Below are 23,282 nucleotides of genomic sequence, written 5' to 3' on the forward strand. Positions count from 1 at the left end.
AAGACAGCGATGATAGTCTTTTCTTTGTCACTTAACACTTCTCGTCTTTTGGCACCAGCGTTCTGGTTTGTGTGAGACAGCAATTTGGTGTATCTGGCTATTCGCTTCGAACCCTGTCGTATGAATAATGACTAACTTTAAAGCAGTTCTCATTCGTGTAACACAGCACCTGCGCTTCTGGTATTAGTTTCATAGTAATAGGCTCAGTTTACCTCTAGTACTACACCCAGAGCTCTGTATGGATAGACTTCTCCACCATCTAATCCAGTTTTGTGTTAAATAATGGGAAATCTAGACTAATCAACATACTCTTGTCAGTGTTGATAAACATCTTTCTATATTTTTCTGGTGTGTGAGGTCGCCACCACAAACTCTGCAGCTCTGCACTACATGCTGCATGCAAACCTTTCTTCTCTCTTTTGAAGGACAAAGTGTTCTGGGGTCATGTATTTGAATAAATTAGGATTTGCACCTAAAGTATGTGTCTTAACTTGTCTAAATGGTCTTGGTGGTGGCTGTCCTCAGGTAAAGGTGGTAGAGCTGAAGGTGACGTGGATCACCAAGAGCTACTCCCCCAAAGGCTCCGACAGCGTCTATCCACCCCCCTCCACCATCACACAGGAAAACCTCAGCAGGTCAGTTGAAATATCCATCCATATGTCTTCTCACAGATTGGCTTCTGCTTTTAGTTATGTCTGAACAGCAGCCCTGATCCCAGACAAACAAATCTGGTGTTACTGTGTCTTGTTATTCCCCTGGTTGGGTTTAGAGTGAGGTGTCTGGGCTACTACGACCACACGCAGAGGCAACTGGGAGAGAGGGCCCTCTATGTCTTTCCTGCTAAAGGGGACGCCACACGCATCATCTGTGAAGGACCCGAGGGTGCCCCAGTCTTGCCTGAAGACCCTGTGGCCAGAAAGGTGTGATTCTTTTGCGTGTCCAAGTATGCTATAGATTTATATGTGCTGAAGGAGTTTTTACCTGTTGCAACAGATAAACAACTACACACACTCACACTCACTCCTACGGGCAATTTACAGTCTCCAGTCAACCTAAGCTGCATGCCTTTGGACTGTGGGAGGAAGCAGGAGTTTCAGGAAACTATTAACACCTGAAATAACATTTTTTTACTTAAGGAATTAATGGTTTCAGTGCCAGGTGTGTTTTAAGAAAGTCGTCCTCGGATGTAGGGTTAACCCTTGGTATCAGTACTTTTTGATCACATTCAAACTGTCAGTGTGTGTGTTTGTCTCCTGCAGTTGAAGAGGATGTTCAAGAAAGACTCGGGAAAGAAGACGGAGAACACCGACACACAAGGTGCCAGGCAACACTTTGTTCCAGTCGAACATATAGTACAGACACACATCAGTCTTTTCGTTGGTTCTGCCATGACTTCAGGCACGACTCTACTGTTGAAGAATTTCACTCAACTAAAAATAGAAAAGTGCAAATGATAGACTGAGCCAGACTACTGCTGGGATAATACACTAACTGACCACTTTATTAGGTACACCTGTACAATTGTATGTAATTCAATGCAGATAAGGTATGCTTTGAATTACTTTAAGGTATCTTTCTCAGGGTATGCGTTGAATTACTTTAAGGTATCTTTCTCAGAAATGTTACACGATAAACACATTTTGGTCAAAAATGCTTTTAGACTTTTTAAATTTCAAATTGTTCAATTCAGATATGTTCCTCACAAATCCAGTATCAGTTGAGTAGGTGAAGCTTGATCCCTTGACTCTGTCAGATCCAGCTAATCTGTCTTATCTCTATGTCGCCACGCTCAGGCTGCGAGTTCTGTTCCTCAAATGTCTGGTTACATTTTACATTTACTTTACTTTCTAGCTGGAGGAACGTCAATAATATATAATGATATGTGCTCTCTTAATCAGTGTTTTTACTGTGTCGAGTACCACCTCAATTTATCTTATTGGAAATGATCAGTCCTTACCTTAGGCTAAAACACTGTCACGTGCTCTTTTGTTGTGGCCTCTTATCAGGCGAACACAGATCAGAGCAGACAGACTCGGCTCATCCCAACAAAAACGGCCTCGTGGTGCCCATCCAGCACGCCCTGGACTCCCAGAATACCAACGACACCTCGGCTGAACACGGGGAGCAGGACGCTGACGATGAAGCTGCAGAAGACACCGACGACACCAGGTCTGTTGGCATTTTTTTCTCCTTTTTTTCTCACTTGTGAATGTATTGAAATGTGGGAAGCTCTGGATGAGCACCCAGCTTCAGCCACTTTTCCACTTAAAGGCTATGAACACGATTACTTGCCATTGCTTCGTAAAGTTTAATGTGATCTGAAACAGTTGAGCTGCAACGAGAACTTCTTTTGTGAAGATTAAATGTTCAGATGTCTTGCTTCATATTTTCAAAGGTAAACATTTACCACGTTTTCTAGTCTTACTGATTACAAACTGAATACCATTGATTATGAACTAATATCACGACAGAACTTGTGCTTCAGAGAAATATCTTTGGGCTCGTGTAAATCCTGAGGGTCATTTTTCGCTATTTACTGACAACATCTGGGGCAGACGATTGATCAAAACAATATTCTACAGATAGAAAATAAATGAAAATGACACAATTTTTGCTTCAGTCTTTTGTTTCCTAATTTAATATGAAGAACTTCCTGTGTGTGTGTGTGTGTGTGTGTGTGTGCGTTCATTTATTTATTTTCCAAATAAGAGGTCTGAATAATGAACCTGTGACTTTCGCTCTGGAAACAGCTCTCTGACGTCATCAGCGAGCTCCACGGCCTCCTCTCAGAGTGGCGGTCTGGGAACAAACCGAAAGAAGAGCATCCCGCTTTCCATCCGCAACCTGAAGAGGAAGCACAAGAAGAAGAGGACCAAGTTTTCTCGCGAGTTCAAGCCTGGAGATCGGTGGGTTCACAATGGGGGGGGACAGTACAAATAGGATTTTTCTTTTATTCCTTCATTTCTCTGTGTCTGTGCATCTACCATCCATATACTACAGTACTTACATTACTAATATGCATCTCACTCCATATATCCATATATTCACACAGTAGCCTTATCATGGTGACTGTGTTTCTCACCAGCGACCAGTGATTAATTGGTTGCCTTTAATGTTTTGACATCTGGCACATCTGCAGGGCTGATGTATTTGATGACGGTGCTTCCTACACATTAATTGACCTCTCCTATTACTGTATCAGGAAGTTGGTGAAAATAATTAAGACAAATGACATCATCTGTTACCGGCTGTTAAAACGGCCAACGCCTGCTTTCCCTGGAAAGCCCGACAGCACTGTGTCTGTTTGTCCAGAGTCTGTGTTTCTTGCCAAAGGGCTCATGTCTCAGCCTGTCTGATGGTGACACTGCAGCTCGACAGCACCGACACAAAGCCCTTTAGTGCAGTCAACTGATGGTGTCATTTTCTCAACCGAACAATTCAGCTCACTAATACCACAAGACTGCAGATTCCTGTTGTCATTTAGTTACCAGCGTAACTCAAAATCTCCTAAACAAAACCTTTGAGGAGTCGGACTGTTTTAGCCGGTGTTATCCGTGTTCCGCTTTTGATTATGAGATGTTTTTACAGATCAGCATAAACCCTCTGCTTTTGACCTCTGTGTGCTTTATGATGATATTGGCAATAAGGGATTTTTGGCCATATGTAAATGATTAATGCTGGAAGATGAGACTGACCTAACTCTAAATCTACATGTTCAGTAGATGGACCTTGCTTGTCACCACCATTCATTTGACTTGAAACTGTAAGAAAAGAAAAATGTAAACACGTGAGGTAAAAGACACCTAACAAAGGTTGTCTATGCAAAGATCAGTCTAACAGATATTCACTTGTAGTAGTAAATTGTTAATTAATAAAAATACTTTTTTCTCAGTTTCAGTTTGATAGCAGTTTGGTTTTCCATGAGATGAATTTTGACTCATGCCCCAGTAAGAGTTTGGTTGCTGAGATAAAGTAACAAGTGAATTAAAAAGTTGGATGGATAGAGTGATGAGAAGAGGAAAGAACAAGTGATGACTGAGGTAACAACAGATGACTGTAGTGGTAAAAAGGAGTTATACAGCAGATAAGAAGGGGGCTGAAGTAGTTGCAGGAATGTCCAGTTGTAGCATCATTTTTATGATGAAGAAAAAGTAATCACAAGAGAGGATGGGTCCTTGATACAGCAGGAGGCAAGGGACAGGTTTTATTTACTTTTGAGTGTTTAAATGCTGCAAATTAAAGACTCATCAGCCACAGACCACAAATCAATCAAACCTTTTTGCTGTAGTCATATGTGAGTCTGATCTGTGTGTGTGTGTGTGTGTGTCTTTTTATTGCTTGGTTTTGATGCAGGATGGCAGTGGAAGTTGTATCCACGAAGACCACGGCCGACGTAATGTGGAAGGATGGGCGGATGGAGAAGGGGATCCGATCAAACAACCTCATTCCCATCCAGCACCTTGACAGCCACGAGTTCTGTCCCGGGGACTTTGTAGTAGACAAACGACGTAAGGAATATTAAATAATTTGATTTTTGTTGTTGTTGTTGTTGCTGCAACGTGTCATGTTATATATATATATAGGCCACTCTGCCACCTAATACCTGGTATGGTACATATTATGGTCATTTGCTGAAACTGTGTCTGACAATCCAGAGATTTACTTAGATGCTGTGATATTACGACTAGATAAAGTTTAGCTTTTAGGTGACTGTAAATATTTTTCTTTGTTTTGCTCTGAAATGGTTTGTGTGCTCCCTGCAGCTCAGGCCCTGCAGGACCCAGGAGTGTATGGTGTGATTCAGTCTGGCGATCACAAGGGCAGAACATGTGTCGTTAAGTGGATCAAGCTCAACTCCACCGGTGATGATGTGGAGGTCAGTCGCTAGAAAGACATACTGTAACTGTGATTGTGCTTTAAAGACAGTGAGAGTGTTTTGAATGTACGTGTGCTCGTATGAGGGAGGGAAAAGTAAGATGAGGTAGATGGTGGGGGGGAGTATGCAGTAACCATAGCAACTTCACTAAATACCTTCATATAGTGCTAGCAGATGGTTTTGCATCTGCACATCAGGCTGTTGTACAGTACACAGCTCCTCAGGTTCATAGCAGAAATGAATCAAGACTGGTAGTTCTTTTTGTTTTAATCCAGGTTATTGGTGTGGAGGAGGATGTCAGCGTGTACGACATCGCAGATCACCCAGATTTCCACTTTCGCACCACCGACATTGTCATCAGAATATGGAACTCGGAGAACGGACAGAACGACTGTGAAAATGAAGTGAGAACAGTTAAAAACCTCCCCTTCCTCATGCGTCTCTTTCATTTGTATTGAAGTGTTCCTGTATTTAGTTTTCCCTCACTGACCTAGAGGGGGAAGACAAAATATAAGAAACACCTGTCAGTGTAACACAATACAGTCCAACAGCACCACAAACCACCGCCTGCAAAATGAGGATACAGTGGCCTCATCTTTTTGAGACAACAGCATCACCTTCATGGAGGGAGGATTTATTTATTTGCAGGGTGTTGGTTTTTAGCTTGGTGTACCTAATAAACTGGCCCTGAGTGTTGAATATGTTGCTCTACAAACAGATTTCCAGAAAATGTACTGGGGAACAACATTGTGATCAAAACTGTCCTCCTCTCCTGCACCACTCTAATTGTTTAATCATCCAGCCAGTAAAACCAGACTTTTCTCTTTTTATGACCTTGAGGTCTTTTACAGTAACCTTAAGGAAACATGTTAGCATTTGTTAACCCTACTTCTGGTAAGGCTATATGAATATTTCTCCCTTCACTAAACACTGCTGCCTCTGGTGTGTGCTAGTGAGGCCTTGTTCTTTCAGTCAAGTCATGTTATATCTATATAGTCATAGTTGTATACTGTAGCGCTTTACAGTCTGTACCATATAAAACATCTTTGAAGCCTCTTAGGCCTTGTTTAGACTTGTTTTAGAAATGTCTCATGATTCGAACACAAGTGGACACCTGAGATGCATCACTGTTCACACCTGTCCACATCCATATGTCTTCAAGGTGTCCAGCAGACCACTTGTGTTCAGATTTTATTACTGCTATATCACTTACGCTAAAAGATGAAAAGGCCACATGCACAGTTATTATATCGGTCTGTTGCCAGACAAGTACCATTAGTCAGGCTACGGTTTAAGCTAAAAGTGAATGCATGCAGATTTTTCCCCCTTTATTTGGAGTGAGTGGAGCAGGATGCAACCTGAGTTGAGCGATAATGAGCAGTGCGGCTTTGAGCAGGGGAGTGGAGCGGAAATTCCCACCACTCCACTCGGCTCATATGCTCTGGTTCAAGACACATTATCATTTACACTACAAATGATATCTGGAATAGATGCGTGCCAGACCACCTTGACAAGTGGTTTCAATGATAGGGTCGCAGTCCATCTCACAGCTTTACATGAGTATTTAGCTCTGTCCACTTGTGATCCGATCACCAAGGACGCATTTCAAAACCAAGTCTAAACAGGATTCTAGACTCGTTTAGTCTTGCTTTGTATTTTGTGGTGTTGTTTGTAAATAAGGGTTGTATCTCTGCATCCACCTTCTCTCAGACGTCAGTGGGCCAGGTGTCCAGGGTGGATGTGAGCAGCAAAGTGGAGGTGGTGTGGGCAGACAACTCCATGACCATCGTCCTGCCGCAGGTAAATATCTACCCTTTTTTAATCGAACTTTATTTTGCATTGAACGGCATATTAAATGTTTGTCTGTGATGAAACTCGGTTACATTTTTGACATTAGAAGAGAGAAGTCTGTCGCTGATAGTCTTCTAATAATCACACACAGCACCTCTACAATGTGGAGTCTGAGATTGAGGAGACGGACTACGACTCGGTGGAGGAGACGAGCAGTGTCCTGTCCACTGAGGAGTGGGAGGATGAGAGCGACAGCTGGGAAACGGATAATGGTCTTACCACAGAGGACGACAGTCACGTCAACACTGGAGATGTCACTGACACAGCGACCCCAACCCCCACACCCACTGGCTTCACGACGTTCATCCTCTCCCCACAGGAGGGTGTCAAAGCTGGGGTCACCAGCCCCACTAAGGGAGTCGCTGGAGAGGAGGGAGAAGCATCTGTGGCCAGTCCTGCTTCTGGAGGAGGTGGGGTGCTTATCCTATGACAGTTATACTATTGTTCATTTCAAGGGAATAGTGTCACTTCACAATGCAAAGCAAAAACCATTCTACTTAAATCTTGTGTTGCCATGTGTGGGCTAACTTCTCTACAGGGCAATTTCTGTAATTATATTGACAATAACACCTATTTTTTCTGTCCAGGAACCACTCCAGGAGGAGCAGTGAATGGAGCAGAGAAGCCCAGCAAGGACGGTGCTTCTCGGGGGTTCAGGGAGCTGAAAGAGGCCTTAAAGATCCTGGAGAGCCTGAAGAACATGACCGTGGAGCAGCTGTGGACTGGCGGCTCTCCAACCTCCCCGACCTCCGTTGAACCTACTTCTACAATTAATGTAGCAAGTTCAGTGACACCCACGGCGCCTGAGAAGCCGACCAAGGAGAAACGCTTCCTGGACGACTTCAAGAAGCTGCAGGAGAACCTCAGGAAGACCCTGGATAACGTGGCCATTGTCGAGGAGGAGAGGATGGAGGCTGTGGTGGAAGCAGTGGGGAGTGGTGGAGCAGGGACAGAGGTAGGTGTTGAACGATTCAACAGCATCATTTTTTTTACACCAATAGATTCCTCTACATCCTTTATGTCTTAAGAACCGATTTCTTTTTTTGCACAAATATGCCAGTGCAGTCCAAATCATGAGACCGCATTCTAACCTGCTGGTGTGTTACTGTTCAGGCAGAGAGAGTTAGAGAGGAAAAGCCCCAGCAGGAGCCACAGACACCGGTCGGTGGACATGAATGGCCCAATGAGTTTCTCAGCGACACACGAGTACTGTGCCAACAGAGTGGCGGCAAGCCCGGCGTCACCTTTACCAGTGCCAAGGGAGAGGTGTTCTCTGTGCTAGAATGGGCACCAGGTGAGAGATGAGTGAATACAAAGGGTAGCTCTTTTCCTCCCTGTTTCTCTTTCTGCTTACATTCTTTATCTCTTCTTCTTTGTGTTTTGATTCTTTGAACCTTCCCTTAGTTTCTTTTGGTTTTCTTTTATTGTCTCTTCCGTCCTCAAAGTCTGAGGTTGCCTCTCTAATCTGCTTAAGTGAGACTCTAAACAAATTGACACCAGAAGCCACTCCTAACCGCTCTATCATCCTCTCCTGTTTCCTAATGACGATGTAAACTAGGGATGCTTTGGTGCAACAAACTGTACATCAGCTGACTAACAAATAATATAATTTTTGCAAATGATTATCAAAACAGACCAATGCATGGTTACATACATAATCCCTTTAAACACACCAATGTAGCTAGCATAAAAATCTAATGTAAATAAGCAAAGCTTTATTGTACTGCATTGTTCGCTAGGCAGACGGGGCTGGTTTACAGACAGCTCAGGATAGACACCAAACAGGAGACCACATTTCTTCATTACTGAGTGAGAGTAGCTGCCTCCCTTTTCCATTCTGTATTCATACGTGTTGGTCACAGCCACACACATCTTTTAGCCTGATGAGTTCTCTGCTTGTACATCTAAATTTCTGTCTGGATTCAGTCACGGTTTGTCTGCACTCTCTTGTCTTAGACACTCACTCATTCAAGAAAATGGAGTTTCAGCCAGCGGAGGCGAAGAAGTTCTTCAGCACAGTGAGGAAGGAAATGGCTCTACTAGCAACATCACTGCCTGATGGCATCATGGTCAAAACCTTTGAAGACCGCATGGTGGGTCTACTGTCATTTATATCCTGGCAATAAGCAGCACATAGTGTATCTCCTCTATATTACCTGATATATTTACTGCATACTTGGTAAAATGAGCGATTCAGTGGCGTAAATGTGTAGCATGTAAATAATTGTTTAAATGATCTAAACAGTGAGGTTGCTCTAAAACAGAGACAAAAAAAGAATTCAAAAAAAAGTACGAATGGTCTGTTTCTTGGAGCTCCAGAGAGGTGTCGGACAGAGGCTGCCAGTCATTGTTTGATCAGCAGCAGGGAGCGGCATTTACCAGTGGTGCCTGACACAGAGCCATTTCATATCTTTCAAACAGCTCATATAAACGTGCCTGAAATAACCCTCCCTTCAGCAGAGTTTGTCTCGTCGCTGAGGCACAGTTTGTTCTCGACATCAAATAGTCTTATATTACATCAGGAAATGTGTCCAAAGTGTCTTTGCCTTCTCCAACACAGGACCTGTTCTCCGCTCTGATCAGAGGGCCGACTCGTACGCCCTACGAGGACGGTCTGTTCCTGTTTGACATCCAGCTGCCCAACATCTACCCAGCTGTGCCACCTCTGTTCTGCTACCTGTCACAGTGCAGCGGCCGCCTCAATCCCAACCTCTACGACAACGGCAAGGTCTGCGTCAGTTTGCTGGGCACCTGGATTGGCAAGGTGAGCGCTGTTTGACGGGTAAACTATGAAGAGGTGTGTCACTGACTTGCAGTAACACCTGGCCGTTTCACTTGGTGACGCGGTGGTCTGGCCTACCTAAACCAGTTCAGACCTGCTCTTCTGAACCATGCTTTATTTAAGAAGTTAAAAAAGTAATAGAAATGTAATAACAGATTTTATCCTTGTCATGCAACGTGTCCTTGAGTTGGACAATTTTGTGTTAAAATTTCAAATACTGCAACTGGGTGGAGCACAAATGGTGGGGTGCCATACCCCAACGATTAGCCAGTTACACGGTAGGACAAAAGGAGTTTATTAATCTGTTCAGGCTTTTCTGTTCACCTCTAAACTCTTGGTGTTTCAGGCTGTTGGTTAGAGACATATGAAGACGTCACCTTGGACTCTTGGAAAATGTTATACTAGAGTTAAACTAACTAACGAGATAAGCATTGAAAGAAAATGTTAAATGACATAAATCAGTAATGAAATGATCATTAGTTGCAGATCCAATACTTTTTTCCCCTAGCAAAGCTTTTGATGGCATCTGCATGAAATACCCAGAAACTACAGAGCAGTAAATAAACCTTTCTGGGTCTTCTGACATGATGTCACTCATGTGGATCCACAGCAGTGCACATGTGACCATGCGCTTTGAGATAAGAGCTGATTTTGAAAAGTTTCACATGATGTCTGTAGTATGTGCAGTTGTTTCACATGCCAGCAGTTTGATTATGCTTCAAGTGTACAGTACTTAGTTTCACATTAAAATAAAGTAGAAATTAAACTTGAAGTCTCTTTCCAGTGCAGATATCCACGTTGTCTGCTTTAGAAAGCTACTGGTCTGTGCTGATTTTTGTTGTGGTGCTGTCCACAGGGCACTGAGAGATGGACCAGCAAGTCCAGTCTGCTGCAAGTCCTCATCTCCATACAAGGTTAGTGCACGTGCACACACACACACACACACACTGCTCTTTCCCCCTTCTCTGCAGCCCAAAAATGTTTTATCCGTGTCTGCAGTTATTCAACTAAATATATCTGCCTCATGCACAGACATTCCACCACTTAAAATGTCTCTGCAGTCTGGCCCACCAGACAACGAGTCCAGATTTTAATTCACTTATCACTGTCTCACAGTTAACACTTACACCACGAAGTGCAGTAGAAGTGCACATTCTCCATCTCCTGGTTTAATTACAGTCAAATAACGTCTGTGAACCACCTGCTGTTCTTTGTCGGCATGGTTTATTCCAGGGGCATTGCTAGACATAGCGCTCTGCTGGAGCACAGGCCCCCCGTCGCTCAAATCAGTTTTTCCTTGAACGTCTGCTGCATGAATGAAATGTGCTATTGCCCACATTGTGCTATATGAACTTCTCTGTTCCACTGCCATACTGCTGCTACTGAAACAGCTACTGGTAAAGGTGAAATGTAGAGATATGAATCTTTATGAACATATTTACTTCAACATACATTAAGAGCATTGTCAACATGGTTTATGGCATAAAGGTCTGGCCCTGTATTCCACCTTTCTTTGCATTTGTCTGCATTTCACAACACTAACTGGTTTGTCAAGCAGCCCAACTTTGATTTGTCAAATTTAAACTTTCACAAGTTAATAAGTTAATCTATCGGTCTGTTGTTTGTAACTCAGTCTGGTTGTGTTTCTCTTATAATGAGCTGTTCAGGTGTTAGGGTCACCTGTGTATCTTCCCTGCAGGCCTGATCCTTGTCAATGAGCCCTACTATAACGAGGCTGGCTTCGACAGTGACAGAGGCCTACAGGAGGGCTATGAGAACAGCCGCTGTTATAACGAGATGGCCCTGATCAAGATGGTCCAATCTATGACGCAGCTTCTGCAGAATCCGGTGGAGGTGTTCAAACAGGAGATCCAGGAGCACTTTGTTTCCAGTGGCTGGCGGCTCATCCACCGTCTGGAGGCGTGGCTTGAGCTGAACGACGCCACAGAGCGGGGTCAGGCAGCATACGCGCCGTCTCGGCCTCCACACTTAAAGGACAGACCTTCATCTGTGGAGCCTCTGGATGAGCAGTTGCCATTGAGGTCAGTGCCTGTGGTGGTGGCCCACAGCAGCCCCAGTAAGCCTGGGGAGGAGGCATCCACCGGAACAGGAGTCACCAGTATTATGGAGGAGGAGCTGGAGGATTCAGGGCTGAGTCCCTCCACCACAGTGGCTTCTCAGCAGGAGCTGAGCCAGAATTCAGACTGTGACAGCACCCAGGGTAACTCTTCTCTGGGAGAGGAAAACAGGGCTGGCTCTGCAGTTCGTAGCGGGATGTCAGAATCAGGTTCTGCCACTGTCAGCGGAGGAGGGGTGGGCTCCACTGGAAGCCAGCCTGCAGTGCGACCAAAGAAGCGGAGAAAGAGCTACAGGAGTTTCCTCCCAGAGGGCAGCGGCTACCCAGACATCGGCTTCCCACTCTTCCCGCTGTCTAAAGGGTTTGTGAAGAGCGTTCGAGGTGTGTTGCTGCAGTATCGAGCTGCGCTGGCTGCAGCTGGCATCACTGAGCACACAGAGGGCAAGTAAGTGCCTCCTCACCGTTCCCCAACACACCTCTGCACTGTTCCCTGCTCTGTTCTTTCTTCTCTTCTACCTTATCATCTGCCTTATTTGTCTGGTGAGGCTACGTTTGTCAGTCTGCTGTACCCCTGTCCAGAGCTGCACTATGTCCATAACCTCCACCTCTCAGTCTGCACCTCTCCCGCTGCCCCCAAACTCCAAAACGTTCTGCTTTTCTCCCCTAATTCCTCTCGCTCAAACCACAGCTGCAGGAGAGTGGCACCTTGGATCAGAAGACAGAGCAGGTTCAGGTTTAGATTCCACTTGATCATGTCTTTGTTCTCCTTCAGTATCCCTGCAGATGAGTGCGATGGATAAAGGGGGGTGGACCTCACATGCTGTCACCCAGTTACACAAACCTGTGGAAGCTTCCCCATTGCTCATCTATCCATGGACACAGGTAGAAATGCAGAGCTGTTACTGGAGACAGAGTTTCTCACCTGGCCTCAGCAGGACTTCAGCGATGGAGGTGTGGATGCAAAAAAGGACTGAATAAAATGAAAACTCAGTGCCATGAACCCTCTTCCACCCCCTCTCCAACCTCGTCCAAGCCCCCCAGTAGCCTCCATATGGGCGGGATTTACCTGTTAACAGCCTAAAAGATGTAAATCAGATTCGTAATTGGCTGGACTCCACTGAAAAACTGCAAAGCCCAGCTTTCTTGGGCTGTTGGACTAAATGCGGCTATCTGTAGCACTACTGATATTATTGCTGTACCATCCTGCACTACAACAAATGAACAGACAAACTGGTCTGCAGAGGTGACTGACCAGGAGGGTTCTTTTTAAATAGAAATCGCTGGTTGTACGCATTCTGCCAAATTCTCTGTCTCTCTCACACACACACTGCACAAATATTCAAGTAGAACGTACTGAATGTCAGTAAAACTGCCAACAATAGCTTCACCACTTCTTCCACTGTACGTTTCCTTCGCAAACAACTCGCACTGAACCACACGGTGAACATCGAGTGACAGAGTTTACACAGGATCCATCTCTGCTGCAGCTGTCCGGCGAGTGGAGAAGCCAGCCAGGCCCAGGGCGACAGCCGGGCGGCTTCTCTGATCGAAGCTTAACACAGCTGCTACCTCCACATACAGCTTGTCCATTTGCTTTCTGGACAATTTAGCAAAGGTGATCATTAAACTGGAACTTTGTGCTTTGGCAGTGTGACGCTCGCAGAGTCAGAGCTTTACTCGCATTGCTCCACTGTTCTGTGACTGAGGTAAACTCACATCACTGCAAATGAGACCATTTGGAGAATAAATAGAGAACCACCATCCATTCCGTCATCTCATGTCAACATGTTGCCTTACTTGAATTGTTCTTAATGATCTCAGACCAGTGTGTGCAGAGCTGCATAATGCCTGCTTTAGACAATAACCTGTACAGGCCCAGGCCCATTAACAACCACTAAAAGCCTGTTGTAGTGTTTTCTCCTGTAGCAGTGCAGAGTTCCCCTCTTTTATTACTTCTTGGACATGAGTCTGGTGCCGTCACTGTTCTCGGACTCCACTCAAAATTGCACGTATAGAGTTTGATGCTGAAGGTTTGTTGATATTCTAGTTAATCTGCTTGATTTTTTTTTTTTATGGTTCCATGTTTTCTTGATTTGAGTGCGTTATCCCTCGACCGTTGACCCCACTGACAAGCATTTACACCAATTACAGCTTTAGGTGAAACTGAAACCGGTGTGTCTGTTGTCTGTGAGCTGTTGTTTTTTTTTTTGTACATTGCATATTTTGACTCTGGATGAAAACAGTCTGGGTTTTATTGACCAAGTGACCACAACAATCCTGCTTCGCCACAGATTGAGCTGTAATTCACTAGGATGGCAAGTGAAACTCACCTTTGGGTCCATCCGTGCTTCCTGGGGAAGTCTTTGTTTACATCTTTTTAAATGGCTGCATCCCACCTCTAACATCATGGTCTTTTTCTTCTTATTGTACTTGTAATTCTGATTATCACACAGGGCAGACAAACCCTTGTGTTTGCAGTGATCTGAAGTAAACGGCAGAGTGCTGGTTGGCTGTTATTGTACTTGAACAGCGAACCATGATACTGAAGAGTATTTCTGGATGAGAGTGCACACTGTGCAATTGATACAATGGGCCAAGAGTGGCAGAGACTTAAGGGGAAGACAAGGTCATGAATGAGAGTCATTCGGTTTTGCTTTGTCTTCCCTGTTTTTTCTCTAAATTTGTTTTCATGTATCAGATGTGGCAACCAGGCTCCTGTGACATTTTGTCCTCTTCCTGGGTTTTACTTCGCCGTCATTTCGCTGCCTTCAACACTACAGAGGAGGATGTGTGGTCTTCTTCACTGGCTGCTGTAGCTGTAACGCTGCCTGCTTTCTTGACTTGCTGTTTCCCCGCACGCTGTCTGTAAAATGTCACCGTCACAGTTCTTGGAGGAATGTGTCTTTAATGGTCAGAGTTCAGATAAGAGCTGTGGCTACAGCGTTTTGGAAAGGTCAAAAACACACACATAGACACACACAGCTCAACCAAGAATTCAGAGGCACCATTATTGCTCCGTCTCTCGCATTTGTAATCAGTCACAGAAACAGAAAATGTGAAGCGACGTCGTTAGATCTCAAAGGGAAAATCTAGCAGGATATCAAGCACATTATGCTATGTACAATTTCTGTGTATGTGTGTATATTATTCAGATTTAAACCATCAATAATATTATTAATGCGAGAAGTTTGTTTAACAGCCAAAGCATGTAACATGTTGCTTTAAGCCTTTTGAATGGGCGACACACAAGACTTGACTGTATGATGTCTACATCTCCACAGTGGCCTGTTATTGATATATAAAACAGAACTAATAAAGTTATGATTTGTAGCCTGATTCCCTCTGTACAGACATCACTACTATAGTGAAATATGTCGCTACATACAGTATTTATTTAAGAACGTCCTGAGTTCTAACAAGTCACGTGGATGCTTGGGGCAGAAATGTACAAAATGCTGAGTGTGTCTTGTACTTATGAGTTAATTTTTTAATGGTTTACCTTTTGTTGTGTTAAAACAACTGTATAGTGATGTATTAAACTTTGCGAGCAGTACCATAGAAACACTGTGGCTTTTTTAATCTACTGGTTGTATCGACTGCAGCTTTTCATCAAAAGGAAGCCTGGTGTTATAGTTTTATTGGGTAAAAAATTGTCTACACACTGAACAAAAATGCTAGAAGAATAAATTAGGTAATGTTACATTTCAACAAACACGGGCTTCATCAGGCAAATAATTATGTAGGCACACAGGAAATCACAACCCCACCCATAATTACAGGTCACATGGTATTAAGTAACGCCAATAATTAGGTCTATTGGGAGAACAGCTCTGCTTTAAGGAAACATAACCTGTATCCCAGGTTTCTTGTAATACAGTGCTCTTCATAATGTTTGGGATAGAGACCCATCATTTATCCATTTGCTTCTGTGCTCCAGTTTTCAGATTGGTAATAAAACTATATATAAACACTTGTGTAATTTCTACATGGTTAAACCAAAATGTATAAAATACATTTTAACCACATGTAATTATTTAATTACAAGTTTGAAACTGTGGAGTACAGAAGTAAATGGATAAATGATGGGTCTGTGTCCCAAACACTGGGGCAGGCATTGACTTTTGTGTAGATCTAGTGTGGCGGGGTGCTTTGGACAGCTTATCTGAAGCCTTTATAAGATACTGAAGTTTGGGTGTAGATTTGAACCAGCAGCAGCAGAGATTTAAAGTTAACCTGCAAAATGTTGCTGAAAAAGACAAAACTACAAATAATGCAGCTCTGCTTGTGTGAAAAGTTGGGGGGATCTTGCTGTTTGGTACTGTAGGAGTCAGAGGAGCTTTTACTTGTCTGTGCCAAAGGGCAGCTGTGGCTCGGGAGTTTGGTGAGCTGTTCTCTAACCGTAGGGTCGGCGGATAAATGTGGACGAGCGAAATGCTGAATGGGCAAATAGCGTTAAAGCACTTTGCGTATGCTTCTGTGCAGAAAAAAAAGCACTATACAATTATGCCTTTTTCCCAAAATGATCATAATGTATCAAGGATAATATCTACTTGACTGTTTCAAACCAGCAACAGCGAGTACTTTCCCCAAGTGTTCTGAAAACAGATGCAGCCAAAGCTTCACAAAGCAAATCAGACTGGTTGTTGGTTGTTTATTTTATTTTTCAGTCAAAAAACACTTAAGCAGAATGTTCAATTTAATCATAGAAAAATTATAGACACTTGTCTAAATGGAAACGGATAGATAAATAGATCTCTATTTGAATCAATCACTCAATATTCAGTGTGCAAGAAAACAATTTTAGCTATTTTCTCTTCACCATAAACATCTAAGCACACAAGACAACAGTTTAGAGGCAGTAGGTAAAGATGCAAACATTCAGACAAAGTGAGATAGTTTCATCAGTCGTCAGGCTGCTTACAGAGGAACAACATACCCGGCCGACCCTCAGGTTTTCAGGTGCACTGGCCGACAGAGAGACGTTGAAATGTCGCTCCAAGTTCTTCATCATGAATAGAGGCTGAAAATGTGATGAGGTCATTTAACAAGTTGGTCTGCAGGTTCATCTCTCTGACATGAGGATAGATGTTTTTTAGTGAATCCTAAGTTTTGTCTTTAGAGCACAGCATAGTTTGACAAAATGGCGTGGAAACACTAATGAGCATTTCAAATTCAGCCAGTAGCAAATGGCAGATGAGTGACTGCATCTCTGTGTTCTGACCACCAGGAGGCAGCACAGTCAAGGCACATCAAGCAGTCACAGGGACCACAGTGCTGCTCACAAGAAATCTGACTTTGCATATTTAGAAAAAAAAATAAACAGATGAAAGTGGGCTGTAGCTCTCTGGTGTAAAAAAAAATAAAATAAAATAAAAAAACACACACACAGCTAATTGTGATTTATGTTAGCTCTGTGGTTCCCAACTTGGAAAAAAAAACTGTAGCTACACAAATTCATGGTTATTTCTCCACTTTGTAAGGCCCCTATATTTTTCCAAATGTGACACTCTTAGCAGGAAACATCTCAGGTTGTGCTGCTACACACCACATTTGTCCCATAAAACGACAGCAAAGGAAAAGAATATCACACATGATTTCAAGTACCATTTTCATCTTATGTGCTTGGCCACCTTCAGCAGAGTCCTTTGAAACAAGCGCCTGCGGATAAGTTAAATAATAAATTGACCTTGATGCCACATGAAGGCTTTGAGACAGTACTGGAAGAAAACGTCTTCTTATAAGAATTCAGGTCTATAAAGTGCCAAACGCAGTCATGTTGATAAAAGCACAAAACATGAGAATGTGTTTTCACTGTGGCCCTGTAGTCACATCAGGCCTTCACAGTCTGACCTTTCTTCCTAATAACAGTGACAGGCAACGGTTAAATGCCACTTTTTCCACCCTAGAACCACACAATGGCGTCAGGCTTCCTACTTTTAAAATTACTGTTTCTATATATGCCCCCTCCACCCCACCCCACATATGTGCACACACACACACACACACACAGAGAGAGAGTGTGGCCAGTTTGCTAATGCTCCCAGATGATTTGTTGTGGCGAGCAGGAGAACACTCTGTCAGGAACACAACAACGCCTACCTCATGCAGCATTTAACAAGTCGATATCTCCCCCTCCTCCTCCTCTCTTCGCTTCCCTCCCTCCCTCTCTTCACTCATCATTGTGCTGTTTTAACCAGATTCAACCCCCAAACCTATTGTTTAAGGTTACCCAGTGGCCAGTTCACTTGGACTCAGGCTGGACTGAAACAGAAAAGCAGATTTTCAGCCTCTCTGTGTCCAATTCAGATTTTTGGAGATTAAATCAAACATACCTCATTTAATTCTAAACTTGTTTGACCTGAATCACAAACATAAATAACAACAAAAAAAGAAAACCTGACCCCGCTGCCTGTGTAGGTTAGAAACCTCAGTCATCATTTTCTCTCTTAAAGCTCAATGGTAAACCCACCTAGGTGAAAGCGGCTGTGGCCAGACACACAGGCCTGGGACTACTCTGCAGAATACCGCAGTACTGGGCGAAAGCAGGAGAAAGAGTAGAAGAAGAAGAGTGGTATCTAGGGATGTTAGGAGGGAGGTTACAGCAGAAGGAAATCTAATTTTAAAAGCAGAAGATATCAGGACTAGGTTTACAGTACGTATATGAATCTTGTTAAGGTAATGTGGTTGGTTTAGGCAATCAGGGTGAAGCGACTGAGACTTTAAGGCAACAAATCTGACACTGCCTGCAGCTCTGGTGCTCAGCGTGACACAAAGCAGCTCACAAAACACATGAGAGGATCTGATCAGAAATCAGGCAGGCAAAACAATCCTGGTGAACTTCAGCAGTGTGACTGAACGACATCGTCCCGGACTCCACCTGCTGTCCCCTCTGCAGTTCAAGTTCGACACTTTGGCCTAAACTAAGTGTTTGAGGCTCTGAGTTCAACAAAGAGCCGCAAAGCCTGATCACCACCGCAGCAACGACAACCCCACGCTGACATCCCCACTACTTCACATTTACTGCATCTCACACACACACACACATGCTGTCTCCATCGTACTGCAGAGGAGGTGCAAAAGCATAAATCGAATCATTTGCTGTTGCATAAGCTGCAGTAATTCAGTCTGACGTGTCAGCTTCAGCAAAAAGAAGAGGAGTGTGTAAAGTGATGCTGCCATTCTCTACTACAGTACATTCAGCTATGGAGACCCCACAGTGTTTCAATAACAGAGAAATAAATCAATACAATTTAAAATCACAGCTCATTGTTCTGAAATTGTTTCTATATTTCCAGGAGTTTCTTATTTAAAAATTCCCTTTTTCTAAAGTCTGTTCTTGTTTCTCAGTGCCTATAGATATTTTAATTCTCTTTTCATGGCAAATAAAGGAGCCCCTGGACTTAACATTTTAACCATAAGAACAGATCTTATTTCATGATTTCTCATAAAGTCCTGGCTGTAAATTGTGTTCATGTCAAACTCTGGAAAAATTACATTTTGAAATAAAAGATACCTGCAATAAATGCAGCTATTGTGAAAAATAAAATGTTTTGTTTGTATTTATTCCCATGATTACATATTTCATATCTCCTTGTTTATTTCATATTGGACACCGAGTCTCCGTACATGGCATGTATTCGCCATAACAGTTTTCTGAGGAAACAGATCTTCTATGTGCCACAGAGAGACATTGCAGTAGAAAAGTTCTACATCCATTGCTTTGCTCCATCCATCCATTTCTGGTTTGAAATGCTAAACATTTGTGTTTGTTCTGTTCAGCCACTGATTAATCTCGCCAGGCCTCTGTGCACCTCTGCCTGCACCGGCCCATATTCCACCACTTCTCCGTCCACTGTCATTATCCCTTTGGGTGAATATGGTTCCAGCCTCAGTGCCTGCACCTTAGTGTGCACCAGATGTTGGCAGCTGGTAGCTAGATGTGCGCCCTTCTCCATAGCCAACAACAGCCTCAGCAATGCAACGCGTGATATACCTGCTCTAATGTAGAAAAGATGGATGATACCATCATTCAAGGCAGCGTCTGGTGCTGCCAGCAGGTCCTCTGCCAGGTGGGACTGGTACAATGCCAGCACGAGGACAAAGTCTTCCTCCTGCACCACCACCCAATACTTCTCGCTCTCTATGTCAACGTCCGCTATGAAGCCCCAGGCCAGTGACAGGAAGGAGAAGACACGAGGGCTGGAGGAGAGATGGATGGAGACCAGATCCATCGGGGACACCAGTCCTTTACAGAGCAGGAAACCACAGCTGACCAGGAGCTTCTCACTGAAGACCGGTGAGGCTCTGGAAAAGGAGAAGATGAGTGTTGGTCACAGCAGGAAGAGCTGGGCTCATGTTGCCCTCAAGTGAACTTATGTGATTGGAAGTTGTGTTCAAGATGTAGCTACATGTGAAAGGCAACAGCAACTGACCATTTGAAACATGTTTCTTTAAAGGATAAGTTCAGTCATTTTCTATAATAACAGTATTTTCAACACTTCCCACACTAAAGCCATCTATGAACTGCCTCTACTTAGACTTGATGTCTGTCAATCTCCAACCTGGATTAGCTTGTTTACCTGTGTCATAGACCTCTGTTGTTCAAAAACAACTAAAAAACATCAGTTAAACACGCTGCTGCACTGGGTGACACGTTTCTTCATTACAAAACACAAGACTCACATATTTGTTAAAAATGCTGCCCAAAAGGCTCCGACCAGCCATATGCCATAATTCTAGTTGTGATGTAAATGTTTGTTTGTTTGAAGACAAACGTCTTTAAAATGGCTCCTACAGGGTCCATTTAGACTAAGGCAGCAGCTCCACTCAAATTAAATGACCAGACTGTTTAGGGTGCAGAGAAACTAATGGTCGCTGTTATGAAGAAAATGGTGATAAAATATGACATCTTTAAATAACCTTTGTGTCCAACAAAAAGTCCAAAACCCAAAGAAACGTTCTGTCACTGATACAGAAAGGCAGCAAAATATCTTGTTTTGAAACTGAAAATAGCAAACTTTTAGCACTCTTCCTTATTAAACATTAATTGACTAAGTGTTTCAGCCATACAGTACAGTGGTTTTCTAAGAGGCCACACCATTAAAAATCTAGCTTGGGTGCAGACAGCAAAATAAAAACAGACATATAATATTTTTGGGTTAAGAAGTGGGTTGAGGCCCCTGTGTCTATTATAAGAGGAGTGCTATACAGTACCAGGCTGTGTGACCTTATTGTGTACTCTCCAAACACAGAGGGGGGGAGAGGGTAGTGGAGGAGGGAGAAACCCATGAAGAGGTGAGGATAAGGGAGTAGGATGAGTCAGGGGGTGGGTTCAATAAACCAGGACACTCTGGGACAAATCTTGGAGGTGGGAGAGAATCAGTTCATGGGCCTTGAGACATGACAGGCCAGTCAGACAACAAAGACGACCCCATCTGGGAAAATGGAGACAGGGGTGGAAGGTCATGGTAACCCTCCCAAACACACACACACACACACACACACACACACCCGCCCCCACCCCTCCGCCTACATTTGTCTACTGTTACCACCCAATTACAGTGATGACAGGACGTCTCAGTGGAGTTCCCTTGCTGTCACCCTGCAGTTATCCCCTGACTCATCATCCTGAATGTATTCACCAGACAGCCTCATCTACATTTGAAGACTTTGGTTCTTTCTAATCACTTCTAACTCATGTCCCCTTACAGTTTTATCTTTTTAACTCCAGCTAACAACCACTATGGAAAGTAACTACAGACAGATGACAAGTTAAAGGAACAACCTGAATAAATGAGTGGACTTTACTTTAGTACATGTGTTTTACTTAAGTGCTTTTAGTTTATGCTACTTCATACTTCCAGTACGCAGCTTGCGCTGGACCGTAAACCTGCCGTAACCTAACGTAACGTAACGAAACACGTCACCGATCCTTATTCCATTCCATATCTTACCATAAACTCGCGCCAACTTCAGTCTGTAACCCAGTGAGCAAATAGCATTAGCTGTTCGTTTGACTATAATGTCGTTTGTTTGGAGTTATTTTAGCCTGGAAACGCCAAAAAAACAAAACAAGACAACTATTTGTAGTGTGTGTAAAGCCAGCGTGCCGAGGGGTGGAAGTACGGTTGCATCGTACAATACAACCAATTTAATCAAGCACCTGCAGAGGTTTCACATTAAAGAGTACCGGGAGTTATGCTAGCCGACAGACAAGAAGATGCCACCAGGTAGCCGACTCTCGCTGGTTTCTGGAAACGCGATATACTTCCCGCAGTCAACCCGAAGAGATCACAAAGACGTTTCTCAACTTTGTTATACTCAATGACCAGCCACTATTTCGCAGTTTGTTGGAGCACTTAGAGCCCAGGTATAACCTGCCATATAGAAAATACATTTCACAGACTGATATACCCGAACTATACGACTGAGTGTCATCACAGTTAGATGTTAAAGCCAAGAGCGTCACAGCATATTTTTGGACCTCAGATGTGAGCAGCAACAAAGGTGAACCTCTCTATTCAGTTGCCACTGGACCCTCGACAGACAGTTAAGACAGATTTTTCTTTATTAATAACAAATTATTAATGTCCCAACATTGGCTACATTTTAAATGGTAAATGTGAAATCTTGCTAAACCAAAGCCACATGTTTATGGAGAACCCAAAATTGGAGATTTGTAAATGTGCAATAATTTGGAGAAGTGTGTGTACTTGGCCTCAGACCATCTAGTAGTTGCACTTATCCATCATTACTCATATTTAATATTTTGTTTATAAGTATTGATTGTTTTACTGCAATGAAAGAGCTCTTGTATCGGAATCCATGACTGTCTCTGCAATTGTGTATCAGAAATGACTCGGAACTGAAGAGATGTAGATCGGCCCATCACTAGTGGTTAGCAGCTCCACTTCAGAAACCTGTTCTTCTTAAACCTCATAAATGTTTCATTTTAAAAAACTGTTCAAGGTCCAAGGAGCTCATCTTACCCATTACTGTATTTCACTAAGAACTTTTCTCATATTAATCAGCTCTCGACCCCTCAGATTTATCTTTTGGACCCCTGGGAGAGGCCCCGGGTGTGTTCAGACAAAGTGAAATGAATTTTCACCTCTCCTGATTCATGTGAATTCAACCATCCCTATCATTTATGTTTCTTCACCCCAAACAGCCAGTATACCAAGAGTTCATAATTAGCTGTATGCTACCTAGCAATGGACTGTGTGTTTGTGCTCAGCTCAGCCTCTGACTAGACTCTGGACTCCACAGAAATGCTGTTCTTCTTTTTCCTCATCCTTGTACATTTATGAAACTGATTCAAACTTTCCATTGACTTTGAATTTGCTTCAGGTTCTGTGGGAACCACTGAATTAAACTACAGTCTTCTTCTTCTTCCTCTTTCGGCTGTTCCCATTAGGGGTTGCCACAGCGAATCATCCGTTTCCACCCAACTCTATCCTCAGCGTCCTCTGCTCTCACCCCAGTTAACTTCATGTCCTTTTTTAGCACATCCATAAATCTCCTCTTTGGCCTTCCTCGTGACCTCTTGCCTGGCAGCTCCATCTCCAACATCTTTCTACCAATATAACCACTATCCCTCCTCTGCACATGTCCAAACCATCTCAATCTGGCCTCTCTGACCTTGTCCCCAAAACAGCCAACCTGAGCTGTCCCTCTGATGTGCTCATTCCTAATCC

At 43.4% G+C, this 23,282-nt stretch overlaps 2 protein-coding genes across 2 annotated transcripts in view; one reads left to right on the plus strand and one right to left on the minus strand.

The window, feature by feature from the left end:
* ube2o (ubiquitin-conjugating enzyme E2O) overlaps window positions 1–14,742 on the plus strand; it is a 30,985-nt gene extending 16,243 nt beyond the window's left edge. The window contains exons 7-23 of the mRNA XM_020611003.1: window positions 526–635; window positions 770–920; window positions 1,260–1,317; window positions 2,007–2,169; window positions 2,751–2,906; window positions 4,354–4,508; window positions 4,764–4,876; window positions 5,152–5,280; window positions 6,587–6,676; window positions 6,819–7,137; window positions 7,315–7,682; window positions 7,841–8,021; window positions 8,684–8,820; window positions 9,288–9,491; window positions 10,366–10,423; window positions 11,209–12,031; window positions 12,359–14,742. Of these exons, the coding sequence (XP_020466659.1) occupies window positions 526–635; window positions 770–920; window positions 1,260–1,317; window positions 2,007–2,169; window positions 2,751–2,906; window positions 4,354–4,508; window positions 4,764–4,876; window positions 5,152–5,280; window positions 6,587–6,676; window positions 6,819–7,137; window positions 7,315–7,682; window positions 7,841–8,021; window positions 8,684–8,820; window positions 9,288–9,491; window positions 10,366–10,423; window positions 11,209–12,031; window positions 12,359–12,386 (3,243 nt within the window). The 3' untranslated portion in view covers window positions 12,387–14,742. The remainder of the gene's footprint in view (window positions 1–525; window positions 636–769; window positions 921–1,259; window positions 1,318–2,006; window positions 2,170–2,750; window positions 2,907–4,353; window positions 4,509–4,763; window positions 4,877–5,151; window positions 5,281–6,586; window positions 6,677–6,818; window positions 7,138–7,314; window positions 7,683–7,840; window positions 8,022–8,683; window positions 8,821–9,287; window positions 9,492–10,365; window positions 10,424–11,208; window positions 12,032–12,358) is intronic.
* LOC109966257 (sphingosine kinase 2) overlaps window positions 13,785–23,282 on the minus strand; it is a 48,722-nt gene continuing 39,224 nt past the window's right edge. The window contains exon 5 of the mRNA XM_020610970.1: window positions 13,785–19,890. Coding sequence (XP_020466626.1) covers window positions 19,362–19,890 — 529 coding nt within the window. The 3' untranslated portion in view covers window positions 13,785–19,361. The remainder of the gene's footprint in view (window positions 19,891–23,282) is intronic.

This window comes from Monopterus albus, unplaced genomic scaffold (genome assembly GCF_001952655.1).
Source record: "Monopterus albus unplaced genomic scaffold, M_albus_1.0 scaffold108.1, whole genome shotgun sequence".
NCBI lineage: Eukaryota > Metazoa > Chordata > Actinopteri > Synbranchiformes > Synbranchidae > Monopterus > Monopterus albus.